Source organism: Acomys russatus, chromosome X (assembly GCF_903995435.1).
Source record: "Acomys russatus chromosome X, mAcoRus1.1, whole genome shotgun sequence".
NCBI classification, from domain to species: domain Eukaryota; kingdom Metazoa; phylum Chordata; class Mammalia; order Rodentia; family Muridae; genus Acomys; species Acomys russatus.
In genome coordinates, this window is record NC_067169.1 from 97,829,611 (window position 1) to 97,843,593 (window position 13,983).

The 13,983-nt window shown below is 35.8% G+C and overlaps 1 protein-coding gene across 3 annotated transcripts in view; it reads right to left on the reverse strand.

The window, feature by feature from the left end:
- Positions 1-13,983, reverse strand: part of Tenm1 (teneurin transmembrane protein 1) — an 873,613-nt gene that overhangs the window by 102,958 nt on the left and 756,672 nt on the right. For all 3 annotated transcript variants that reach the window (XM_051141408.1, XM_051141407.1, XM_051141405.1), the window contains 2 exons: positions 8,112-8,255; positions 1,366-1,615 (listed from right to left, as the gene is read on the reverse strand). In XM_051141408.1, coding sequence (XP_050997365.1) covers positions 1,366-1,615; positions 8,112-8,255 — 394 coding nt within the window. The remainder of the gene's footprint in view (positions 1-1,365; positions 1,616-8,111; positions 8,256-13,983) is intronic.

A 13,983-nucleotide genomic window follows, 5' to 3' on the forward strand; every position in this document is an offset into this window, starting at 1 on the left:
TGTAAATCCAAACTTTCATCATAGTGAACATAAGTGACGAATGAAAATGATACAAAATACCTCAATAGTCCTGTGTCCCTATAGTTGCTTTATAATGTATTGTCTCCATCAATCACTACTTTTGATGTCACTGAGGAGATGCTTGAAGCAAAAATTGTATGGAATAATTCAAAATAGGCCATCAAAATCCTTTAGAATATAGAGATATTTTAGTCTTACTCTCCAGAGTTATGTGTCACGGAACAATATTGTCTATATATGATTAGAAGGAAAGCTCTGCCAATTTCCCCAGGGATGAAACAGCAGGTTTAATCCCTAATGAGATAGGAATGGATGCTTTCTTTTTTGTGAACTCCAGAGGACAAACAGTTTGTCTTATAGCCACAGAAAGGGAAGAAGTAAGCTGATTAAGTCATGGTTGATTTAATTGTAATCTTATGCAACTTCAGAATATAGCAGAGCAAAAAGGTATAAATCCTCTACAAAAGGTATTAACATTCTTTGTACTCTCAAGAAAATACTTAGAACAGAGGAAGAAAACCTAAAGATGGATGCTTTAATCATCACTGAATTGTGCTTTCAAAGGTAGAAAGAGTCTCCTTCCTTCCTTGTGATGCCATGAGAAAACAGACTTCAATGTACTTCTAAATTAAATGACTGCAATGTTCTTCTATATTAAATGGCTTTAAAAGGCAGAAAAGCCCTTTTAAATCTGGTGATACTGCTGCCAGTAACAATGGAACAGGCAACTTTTATTAGCTTGACAGTGGCCACCACTAAGTAAATCTGTCAGTGCTTGGAGATTCTGAGGTCCACATAACGCCATGCATACAGAGGAGGCCTCAAAATCAGAGATGGCCAGTCTTCCTGGCTCTTGGTGTGGGCTTGTGACCATTACACCTCTCCCTCCATGTTTTGAAAAATAGGTTTTTAAATTATATTTTCATTATTTAAAAGTTTTTGAATGTAACTATATTTTTGTTTTTTAAATTGAAATAGAATTACATCACTTTCCCTCCTCTCTTTCCTCCCTTCCCGGAACCCCTTTTCTATTCCCTTCCACTCTGAAGCTGACAACCTTTTTCTTTTTGATTATTATTGTTACATATATATTAACACACATATGCACAAATATATACAAATACAACCCTCTGAGCCAATTGTGTATATGTGATTTCAGGGCTGACCACTCCTCATTGGACAACAAATAGTGGAAAAATTTCTACATGTTAACTAAGTGCTTCAATATGGAAGTGCTTTATACTTTTGTTGGCTATAACTTATCTCCTCACATGATCTTATTCTTGGTTTTTTTTTTTTTTTGCTTTATCTGTTAAGTAAATACAGAGATTAGAAGGAACTTACCTTAATTCCAAAATGCTAACGGAGTTTCCGGAAGGAAATATTCTCCGTACAAAATTGAAGTCACCAACATACACACTACCATCAGGGCCTGAAGCTAAGGCAACAGGAGCAAAGAGTTTGTTGTTGTGGGCTGGACCATTGCAATTAGTGCAGGCTACACTCCTTTGGTGTCCATTGCCCATTATTGTTGATATGACTGGGGGTTGCTGGGAAATGAACATATTTTCACCATTTCCTTTGTGAATGATTCCTAGACACAAGCAAAATGAGAACAAAAATTAGAAAAATATTTGCCAAGCAACCATCTTGCCAAAAGTTAAGTTCTATCTCAGAGTTCAACACAGAAAGGATCTTTAGCTTTATGGGAAAATTTGAGACTGAACATATCACTATTAATTTTGTTTAAATTCATAACTGCAACAAATAGTAGTGTAACACTTTGCCTCAGTTTGTCTTTCTGTGAAGTGGGGAAATGCAAAGAGTCTCTTTAGTACTTATCCCAAATGTTATAATAAAGTATTTGATAACTAACTTTTAATGGTTTCCTATTTATTCGTCTCTGTGGATTCTGTGACTATGACTAGTTTTTCATTTCTGATTAGCTCTCTTGATGTCTTGCGCCCATCTGCCTGACTCCAAATTATACTCATTATGCAACTAGTTAGAAAAAGAGACTCTTCATTCATTTTTAACATTAACCACAGTAAAACACAATCAGGAAAAGGAAAGAAATCCTCCTGCTATCATGTACTTCCAAGCCTTACTAAAGAGACTTGAATTGTCCACTTTTTTGGACCATATATCAGTACATCATTGCAAAAACTAGTGATATAAGCTCATGAAAATGTTTTTCAAGTATTCTGTTTGGGTAACTACCCACAGGATGGCCAAGGCTACACAGAGAAACCCTGTCTCTAAAAACCAAAAAAAAAAAAAAAAAAAACAAAACAAAACAAAACAACAACAAAAAAAAAACAAAACAAAAAACCCCCCAAAAACCCCAAAAAACAAAACAAAACAAACAAACAAACAAAAAACAAAAAACAAAACAAAAAAAAAAACTACCCACAATTTTGACTCCCATCTGTTAGCTGAAACTGTTTTCTGTCTGGAGGCTTTACTCAGGGTCCACTTTCTTACTAGACCTCTTTCCTTGGATGCTCCACAGCTACCTCAAACTGAAAAAAGATTGGAACTGAGCTCATATATTTTCTGTATCTCTTACAAAACTCATCACTTCCCCTCTTTTTAGTTTTACAATGAACCTTAGTTGTTTAGGGGTTAAGATGTTTTTAGCTCTAGAAAGATTCTTTAGGTTGATAATGACAATATGTTATGGAGATTGATTTACATTCAGAATTTTAAACACACCAAGATAGGAAAGATGTTTTCTTCAAGGCTGTGAAATACAAATAGCAAAAACATCATGAATGTAACATTTGTATAATTCCTGTTTGTGCCATTGTTCTTCTTGCTATAGGTATTCTATTGTATATATGTGTAATAATATAAATGTAGATGTAAAAAATAAAAAAATGTTTAATTAATAGAAAAGAAAAATGTTTCTGTTACATAGTTACCTAAATTGCAATCTGGTCATCATAATGATTCTTTATTTCATTTTATTCTCTTAGCCTAACTAATCAGTAATTCCCATTAATTGTATTGAAAATTCCCCCCTGTTCCTACTATTACTTCCTTAGTTCACTTTTCCTGCTCTCCAGGCATACTCATCTTGAAACCATTGTCCATACTTCTGCTGCAGAGATTATTTACACCTTACAATATGTACATATGTACTATAGAATAAAGAGGGCACTCATTACTGATAAGGCATACAAATACTTGTTGGTTTGGCCTTCCTGTATTTATTCAGTTTTTCCTCTCTCATTACATTTTTGTTGTATTCCAATATCTGTTCATAACCAAAAATTGATAGTTTCTAATATATTCTTCCATTCCGCTATGATTTTGTAAGCTATTGCCCCCATTCTGAATGCTTTCTTCATTTTGTCTGAGGGAATTACAGAACTCAGCTTATGTCTTCCATGATATGCCTCCCAGGCAGAGTTAGTCACTCTCTTCTGCATGTGCCCATCCTTTGCTTTCTGTAGCTCTATTGTAATACTTGCCACATTGTATGATACAGTTCCCCACTTCTCTATCTTCCCCATTGTAACATGAATGAACTCCTTGAAGGTACACCTTCTGTTTTACCCCTTTCTATATTTTTAGTGCCAATCCCTATGGCCAAGTCTTTATAAGTGCTCAGCAAATGCAGACAATAGGCTTTGAGTCTCTTGTAGTTTCCTTTTCCAAATGTCAATGATTTTGCAAACATGCTGTGCCTGGGCAGAAAATCCAAGGAGCAAGCACTGCTGTGCTAAATAGCACAAGTCAGTCCAGAATTAGCCAGAGCAGGTAAAACATCCATGTTTTGAGAAGGCATGCAATGTGTCAGACTAATCTAGCTGACAGCAAATGAATGAATACAGCTATACTGTGTGCCCTTATTTTTCCTCCCTTGTTCCTGATATCTATCTCCTCACACTATCTGTTATTCTCTCTAAATGCTTCCTAAAATGTCTTCCTCAGTTCTTTTCCAACTTTCAGCTATATAAAAGAAACTATTGATCATTCTGATATAGGAACATTGCTGGTAAAAATAAATAAGAACATAAAATATGCATGCCAAGGCACCAATATATACTTATAAAGGGCCTTCCAGGAAATAAAAATTCCATCCATCACATGGTCCTTGGATTTCAAATTTAAATATGTTTATGTTCCTTCTCAGGGTGATTCCAGCTAGCTTTCAGCACATGATTTGCAAGAGTAGCTATACTTTTATATTCCAACAAATTGATCTTTTAATTCAAAACTATGAGATACTCATTATACTGCTAATAATTTTACTAGCTAGTAAGGACATTTCTGATTATTTAGATTAGTTAATTCAATATGATTAATAGGGCTGAATTTCATTTCCTTTCAAAACCATTTAATTGTAGGGTGATCAATACTGCAATCTTAATGAAACAGGAAGAAATGAAGGAAACTAGAATGACAGTTGTACAATATCATTGAAAAAATCATCTGATGATTGTTAGCTGAATATCTGACCAATGAGAGCATGATGCATTCTTTAGTAATTGAGAAAAGCACTGTTTATCTTGTCAGTACTTCAGCAACTCACGATAGGGCATACTATTCAAAAATCTTTGCAATTATTAGCTTGGAAATACCAGATTTGCTATTAACATCTATTTTCACAGGTAGATCTCCATTTTTTATATCAATATAATGGTATAGTTAACAACTGCCCTCAAAACGACATGTTATTACCAGGCTCCTGGCAATTTAGAAACTAAAGATGGCTATTCTAACCCATTCTTCTAAGCCTGCAATTCCACAACTCCCCTTTTCGATTAGAAAGCCCAGTACTCCATCAAAAAAGAAGAATGATTAAAGGAAATAAAACATAAGGCAATGTACTTTCTGATTACATCTTTACAATTGATGTCTTGCTTTCATGCAAGGTACTAAAGTGCCCATGTACTGAAATTACCATTTCTGTTTAAAGCTGAAGCAATCAAAACAAAAATGGGCAAACCCCTTTTGTATTGCCCTGGAAAAATAGATCATTTTGAAGGGTGTTTTTGTTGTTTCAAGAATCTGTTTAACCTTCCATTACACAGAACCAGGCCATACCATCTAGCAACAATGATTTAACACCAATTCCTCTGCAAAAGGTTGCTCTGAAAATATTTTGTTTATGTTTCTGGAAATATTGATCAATTACTGCCGCTTCTTCCCAGTTTATTCTGCCATACATGCTTGTTTTGAAATGGGACAACACACATTATTTATACAAAGGCTGACTTCGTCTTAAAGATTGGGTGTCTTATTTATAGTCAACAATAAAATCTCACTGAATATGATACCTGCCCCCCAACAAGTTTTCCCTTTCTCTGCTATAAAGAGCCAAGTTTGCACTGTAATAAGGTAAGCACATTTTAAAAACATACTGTTCCTACCTTTCTGCTACCTTGCTCAAAAGTTCTTCTGAAGCTTATAAACAAGTTTAAAATAAAATTCCCCTTGGAAGCCAGTGGGTGGTGCTTTATGCTGATTTCAAAGAAGAAACCGTTTTTCAGACTTATGACCAAGAAGGGACATAATACATATTTCTCTTACTACTTGACTGAGAAAATATAAACACAAACTGGGAGATATGCCAGTGTGATCAATGGCAGTTTACTTCTCCCAGTAAAACTATTTGTTGACAAACTACTGGCCCATCTGCAGGGCTAGGAAAATTTGCTATTTCTGATAGGTAACAATGTATAATTAGTACCCTGGATTGCTCTAATACGTTTTTTAACAAATAACTCTTAGGAAACACTAGAGTATGTTAGAAAAATATGATAATCTCTGTAATGTATAATAATTTTAAAGAATTAAAAGGAATGACTGTGCACCCTCTGCAATCATCAAGGGGTGCATTTGGAGGTAGCAATGTTGAAAACCATGCATTTGTAGTGTTTTTGTCACAATAAAAGTAGAAACTGTTTATTTATATCAGGTTCAGTATTTAGAAACATTTCTCCACAAGCAATGGTTAATTGTCAGGTAAATATAATTGTGGTACCTGAAATGACAAATGGTCTGAATACAGTGCCTACTGGAAACTACCCACTGCATAATGATTTGGGAGCCAGAGAAAAACTGAGAATAGAATGGCAGCAGACATCCAATCTAATTATAGGTGTCTTTTTAACCACTGAGAGGAAATTGGAGGAAGATAGATTCTTGTTTCTAATCTACTATCTGTCTCAGATCAAAAAGGCTGGGTGCCTAAAGAGTTAGGCTTTTTCATGACAGAGTGGAGTAGGGGAATTTGCAAAGACATTGTTCCTGCCTTAATCAGGCAGAAAAGACCATCTGACCTAAGGGGGGAAAAGAATTGCTTTCTAAGTCTGTGCTCCCATGTTCTCAACATTGCTCCCTTGCATTTATCATTCTAGCTTCTAAAAGTGCTTTTGTGGGTGGGATTTTGACTTCAGAACATCATAAGACAGGCATTTGTATGCAAGGTCAAGCTGAAAGGCATTGGCAGAGCTGGCTTCAGATCTATTTCCTGACAAGTGGGACCAGTTTTTGGTGAGAAGCACAATGCCTCCGCAAATGAAATGGTAAATGTACAAATGTCCCTTGAGGTAGGGGGAGAAATTATCCAAAAGAGTAAAAATTCCTTCTTGTAATAAAATGATCAGGAAGGTAGAAACAGAAAGCAGGTTTAGTGAGGCTTCTGGTAATGCATGATATATTTTTGTTGTGATAAAATATTCCATATGTGGGTTTTGGTGATCACAGCACAAGTACAAATTTACTAAGAATCATTTAAGTGTGCACTTAAAATGGCTTAAGTTTTATGGTGTATAAATTATACTTCAATAAAGCAGTTCAAAATTCTCAAAAGTAGCTTCATACCTAATTACCTAAAAAGTAATTATGGATGAATTAGGAATGTAAGGAGTGTGTGGTTCCCAAGGCCAGTTTTCTGAATAGCTCCCCTCTGTTTCAAAGTTTATATGAAGCAAATGATAAGAAGATACAAGACTGGGAGCACACAGCTGGGGGCTGGTTCCATTGAGGTCATTTCCCACTTTGTGTTTAATGTCAATGACAGGCGTTTGAAAGAGACAATCCATATATGCCAATAAAAGTGAGTGGAAAAGAAACGGCTGCTTAAAATGTCAAACTCTTTCAAATCAAAACAAAAAAAAACCCTAATAATTTAATAAGTGGCATCTGCCCTTTCGTTTTTGTACTCTGAAAACTGTGGCTCTCCTTTTGACAACTGAAAAAAAAAGTTGACATTTTATGTCTGTGCTCGACGCTTTGCTGTAAATTTTTTTTTGAAATGGAACGTAGCATCTTCCTGCAAGAGGGAAGGAAGAGGTACATTCATAACATACAGCAATGGATTTGTTAACTTGTGTCTCATACTGGGACAAGGACAGTTTTTGCAATTCTATAGGTGGAGCAACTCTGGTTATCTTTGCGCATCCAAATTTCTGTGTAGCTGTCTTTCACTACATGTACAAATGAAATAAGATAATGGGCAGAATTATAAAATGGAGTTCTTTTCCATACAAAAGAAAGTCATATTTATTCCATAAAGGTAGTCTGAATAGGATGACTGAACTAAAACTATGCTCATTTTTGTCTTCTGGAAATGCAACCTGAAGTATATGTACTTGTCCAGGTTCGTTTAGAAACTGCCTCTTTAGACAAAAAGCAACATAATATTTTGTGGTTAAAAAGTTACAAGCAGAAAGTATTTGTAGGGAGTCTGAAGGGAAATCCTAAGGATCAGTTTCCAAGTGGGATGCAAGAGCAAGTGGGGGAATTTGAATGAAGCTGTCATGACCAGAGTAGAAAAATCAGTGTGAACTCAGGGCATACATGTGATCATTTCTCATGATTGATTTCCTTATTTACTCAAGGCTTCAATTACAAACTAAGAGGTGATAACAGATAGGAGTGTTCTGATTCTGAAACACTAAAACAAATTCGACACCAAGTTATAGTATCCACAAGCAAATGTATTAACTTGGATATCTCTAAGTGGCATTATTTTAGGTGATTTTTCTCTTATACTTGACAAAGCTTCCAACAACAAATGGGTACTAAACAGTCTTAGGAAACAGGTGTTAATACAAGTTTTAAAAGTAGCTCACCACTTTGAGGATTAAAAATATGATGCTTATTCAAGGACCAGCCTCCTAGGTTAGATGCATCCATCTCAAAGCCCTGCAAAATGACTGTCCTTTGTTCCCAAAGAATAAATTCAGGGCACATCTCATATTCATATCCGACAGACACTGCAAAAGAAGAGTTAATAGCATATTGAGAATTGCAAAAATATTTACTTCATGTTCATACTGGTGGATAATCCTGTGATTATTGTTTTTGCTATTGATTTCTGGTTTGGGGGTGAACTTTCACATCAATGCCTTTTGCCTGGCATGGTATAGAACTGTGCTTAGAATGACGTTGGTTACTCCAAAATGACCATTTAGTGAAGACTGGGTCAATATGTGGAGCATTAAGTGAATGGATGCTGTCATAGATAAGTACTATATGCATTTGAGCATTCAACTTCATTCAGGGCTTTCTGATTAAATTCTTCCCTGTAAACGTGAAGATAGAAGCTCTCTGAGAATGAAGTGCCTACAGTGTAAATCCTTTCAGTACTTTTATAGGAGAAGTACAGGAGAAGGGTGGTTTTCCCCTTCTCTAGAGTACAAAATGCTTTCAAGAAGTGGGCTTTGGAGTACAGAACCACTTATGCAACACTTGAATACATATGAAACTAATAAAATTGATTTAATCAATTCATATATTTTCTTTATTAACAATCTTTACGTTACTGAGAGGCCTGAGTTTGCTTAGAGTACTGCAACTGTAAATTCTACTTTGGACATATTATGTTTTCATTTCTGCATACAGAATACCAATGGGATATCACCCAAGCATTTGGCTTCAACTCTTATGAAGCACAGATGTTGTGCATTAAACGCAGAACCCAAGTATGCCACTAAAATGGGAAGTACAGAATGTCGTACCATGGATGTCTTTGCCCTACTAAAATATGTATAGCCCAAACATTCCAAGTCATAGCCATTTTCTCAGTTGGTGAACCTGCTTACCTGTTAGAACCCCAGATTTCTGCCTTGTAAATTACAAAATACTTTCTGTCCTCAAAATATTTGAAGCCTGAGAATACTGGCTCATTACACTGCACACCCCAAAGGTGATTTGCCTCTCTGGCAGCTTAAAATAGACCCAATTGGTCTGTCTTCTAATACCACTTTCTAGTAGCAGCCTCTATCAGATCTTTATATGTCTTTGGACAGCTCAGTTTCTCCTTTGCTATTTGGTTATGAAAACTGGTAATGAAAACAGGTATTTAAAACAATGGCAGCATAATGAGTTAAAAATGAAAGCACACTAGTCTTGGTTACTAGCATTACTATCTGGTCAGGAAAATAATTAACTTGATTTGCTTGTATATGTATATATAAATCCATATGCAGATAAGTCAAAACACCCTTAAGATTATGAGATTACTAATCTCTAAGTTTATAAATGCATGACCAATCTGAAGTTGCAGGTTACATTGCTTTTGGCCTTTCAGTCCAACAATGCTAAGCAGTAGGAAACAACAACAGTCCTCACTGGGTGTGGCTTATTATTAGAAGGACCCAACAGTTGATACTAAGTTTGCTGCTATTGTTTTTGAAACCCTTAATACTTTTTAGGGAAGGAAATATGTATTTTAATTTTTGTTTCACTTGGCCTCACAAATTATATAACCATTTCTGATATAACTATTTCTGGTGTTGCTGTAGTTCTATCAGCCATCAGCTGGTTAAGACTTGTGGGAACTAATTTTTTTGGTTTGGTGTGTATACATGCTGGTGTGTGTTAGCGTATGTGTGGAGTCCAGAGGTTTATAACCAGTGTGCCTTTATCAGTAGCTCTCCAATTTATTATTTTTAAATTAATTTTTCATTAATTAATTAGTTAGTTAATTAATTAATGTGTACATATAGATATTAGAGGACAACATCTGGGAATCATCTCTCCTTTCCACCATGGGATTTGCTGTGATCTAACTCAGGCCATTGGCCTTGGCTACAAGCAGCATTACCAACTGAGCTCTAATGCTGGCCCCACCTTTTTTGATGGTGAGAATGGTCTCTCAGCGACCAAAAGCTCATCTGTTCAGCTAGACTGGCTGACTAGATCATCCAGTGATCTTCTTTTTGTTGCCCTTTCAATTCTGGGATTACAAATTCATGCCACTACACTTGGTTTTTACATGGCTTTTGTGGCTTGAATTCAGGTCCCCATGCACAAACAACAGACACTTTATGTATTGAAACACCTCCCCATTTCTACAAAGTCATTTTTAAATTTTAGTCTCAACCAAGCAATATTATTAGCCGAAATCAGTGGGCAATGGCAATTACTGATCATTAAATGGGCATAACCTTTAAATGGAAAGTATTTTAGGGTTATCTGTATAATGCTGTTCTTTATGAATATGGGTGTGAATAGGATCTCTTAGCTAAAAGAAATCTGAAAGGTAATCTCTGGTTGCAAATGGAACACCACTTAATGTTTCCTACGATCTTCTTGATACTTCATCATAGCCCTTCTACTGGCTAAAACAACCCAAAAAGTTGATTTTTAGACCAAGAAAGGAAAAACATTGACTTTCAGATCTGCTGTTAAGTAGCTTTGGAGTCTCAGGCAAATCCTTCTTCATCTTTGGGAACTGGGCTCTTCATTGGCACACAGGTTGGAAGAGGGGCTTTAGAATCGCTTCTTATGCTATTATGGGTTATGAAGTATTTACTTGTGAATCTTGTGAACAATATCATAGACAGTCTTTCTAGAAAAGTGCACATATACACAAAATTTGTGCACCAAATCTAGTATCCAAATAATACTTCTGAATTAAAGACATATGTATTAAATACTTCTTTTCACTCCCCCCTCCCTTAGCATTAGCACCATATGTTTCAAAATTGCACTCCTTTTACATAGTATTTGGTAGTTCAAATTTAGGATCTAACTAACCAGGCAAATAGTACAATACATCTCAGGTGGTTAGAGAACACATTAAAGACCATGTTGGTGTACAGAATGACATGATTTCTGCTTCTCTTGCCAACGTTTAAAAGTCTTGATTAATAAATAATCACAACAATAATAATTGCAAGTTCCTTTAAAGCCATCATCGCATTCCCCACAGTATGCCTGGCAATTATGGGATCTGCCTTCTGTACATTCTAAGCTTGGTAAGCGCCCCTACAATCCCTTCTCCGGAAGGTGATTGTACAGTTTTGCAAATAAGCAGTGTGCCTTGGTGACCTCTGATTATGGTGTGGAGCCTGCTTTTCCCCTCTCAGTAACAGTTAAAGATCATCCTAACTCGGCACCAGGAAACGCTTACATAAAGCATCAATTAAACAGTTCTCAATGTAATGGTAATGAGACATGCATACTCTTTTCACCTCCTCCTATCTGCTCTCTGAATTGCTCTCTAGTCCACAACAAAAAAGTGCATTGGCTGCAAACCCCACAATTATGTTACTTTTTCTCTCCCCAGTCACAGCAAATAGCAACAAAGCAGCCACTTAATAAGGTCCCTCTAATTTTTATTAGATTTACTTTCTCCTGAGAAAGCTCTATGAGCTAATAAAGTTATAATTTATACTTAAAACTTGTCCAAAATTCCAACTGACTTTAATGAGAATGGTTGTGTGTTGGTGTATTTCTGTGCACGACTCCTTGCTCAGAGTAACAAGGCAAGGTTTCTTTCTGACAGCAGCCCACTTTTGCATAATCCTGGAACTTACAATTGGCTTCTGAGAAGGAAAAGTTTCACTCCATGCTGCTGAACTGCTCTCAAAATGCAAGGGGACTGGCAAATACAACAGCAGCCCAATCTTCAACTTCTTATGGAAGCATACTGCAATGCACTAAAGCCCTAGTCTTTTGTATAATTAAATATAGGGAAAGGGGGTTTATATTGGTTCCAGTGCTAAAAATGCTAAGCTTTGACACAACATTCTGCTCAATACTGTGACAGCTGCCATGGTAAGTAAGCAGAGTGGACCATGTCCAGTTTCTGGACTGTTTCCTATAGCATTTGATCATTAATACAGTACTGTATAAGTCACAGATTCAGCCTCTGGCACTCTGGAGTAGACCTAGGAAAACTAGTATAATAAGAAAGAAAACAAAAATTCAACAGTATTTCAGAAGGACTGTAGAAGTGGTTTAGACTGGCAGTGAGCAGGGATAGGCAGGCAAAAAGTCATGAGTTATGCTTCACAGGGATTGGAACAAGGCTCCATGCTGGTGCAAATATGTTGAAAAGACAGTTGGGAAAGAGTCAATATGGATGAATACTTTGTTTGAGCCATTCAGTACCCTCCTTTGTGACACCCATAATTCCCTCTAGAGTTCTGTCTTTCTGTCTTCTTTGCCCCACATTCTTGCAGAGACAATAAGTGAATATTCGGTAAGCACCAGTCACTGGTTGTCATGACACACATGCTCCTTATTGCAGAAGGCTGGGTCTTCTGATCACAGGAGCACATCTCTGACTTCATTGTTAGTTTTCCTTCAAATCTTATATTGTCTTATAAAGAAGACCATATGAGAAAGACCTGCTTGTTTTCTCTGAGACATGAGAAACAATCAATCAAACAAACAAATGAATAAACAAAACCAAAAACCAAAAAACCAAAACCCTCTTAATGTTCCCTCTACTTATATGGACAACATCAATTTTACCACATGTCAACTATTAGAAGGAAGAGGGGCCACACTGTCCCTGACATCCAGCCTAATGACTACAGCATTCATCTATAATGGTTAGAACAAGGGATTGACATTAAGTAGCCAAGGTAAAGATACAATGCAATGAAGCTGATATGTGAAATATGACAAGATTAAGCAGATGATTTTTCAATAGCTTCAGGCTAAGGCTCCAGAATTCATAATGCTTGCATTTATGAAAGTAATATATAATTAAAAGTGGTCTCATAGTCAGTGGAAAGATTTATGTGTTTCCTTCATGAACTCACATATTTCCAGAAATAATTTGACGGTATTTAAAGAATAACTAAAAAAATGAAGTATTTTTCTCCAAAAGAAGTAAGTTAATATAACAATATATTTCCATTAAAATTATACTAATGCAAAATCAGAAAATGACAGTAAACAAAATACTCAGAGAACCAAATGAAGACCATAACTACAGCCCAAAACTATGCTGATAAAATGTTATCTATTATAAACAAGTATCTGCTCTCATAGTTGAATCTTTTCCTATTCTCTAGTAATTTATCATAGCATGACCTAAGAGGTTCCTTGATTTGACACACTGCCTGATGGCATGAAATTCTTTGTTTATCTATAATTTCTAATTTATTAAGAATGTCTCCATCAGGTGGTGAGTTTTTATTGAGTTTCTTTTCAGCATTTGTGGAAATAGTCATATTGTTTTCTACTTTAGTCTTCTAAGATAATGAGTTACAGCAATAGATTCCCCAATATTGAACCATCACCGTTGTCCTAAATTAAATTCAACCTGATAATGATATCTTTTTAGCCTGTCACTGGACTTGACTTGAGTGGTACTATATATACTCTTATCTATTCACACCAAAAAAAAAAAAAAAAAAAAAAAAAAAAACGGTTATGCAAGATGATATGAGGAGATATATAGTTAGACAGGTAGAAGAAGAAAAATAAAAGGCATCTAGGAGCTATTCAACTGTTTCATAATGTGTCCTGTATACGGAAACCTAATATTGTAAGATTGTTTTGTGGATGCCTTGTTCATGTCTAGTTGCATAAAGACCAAAGGAACATTCTGGGATCATAAACATATTTGGGAGTGCCTTTGTGTGCTCTTACTGTGGAGCCGCATCACTCCACTACACAGGAAAGGCTAAGGGGTCACTTCTGACTTTATTTACTTGTTTGTTCAATCATTCAACAAATATGCAATATTTATTGAGTACC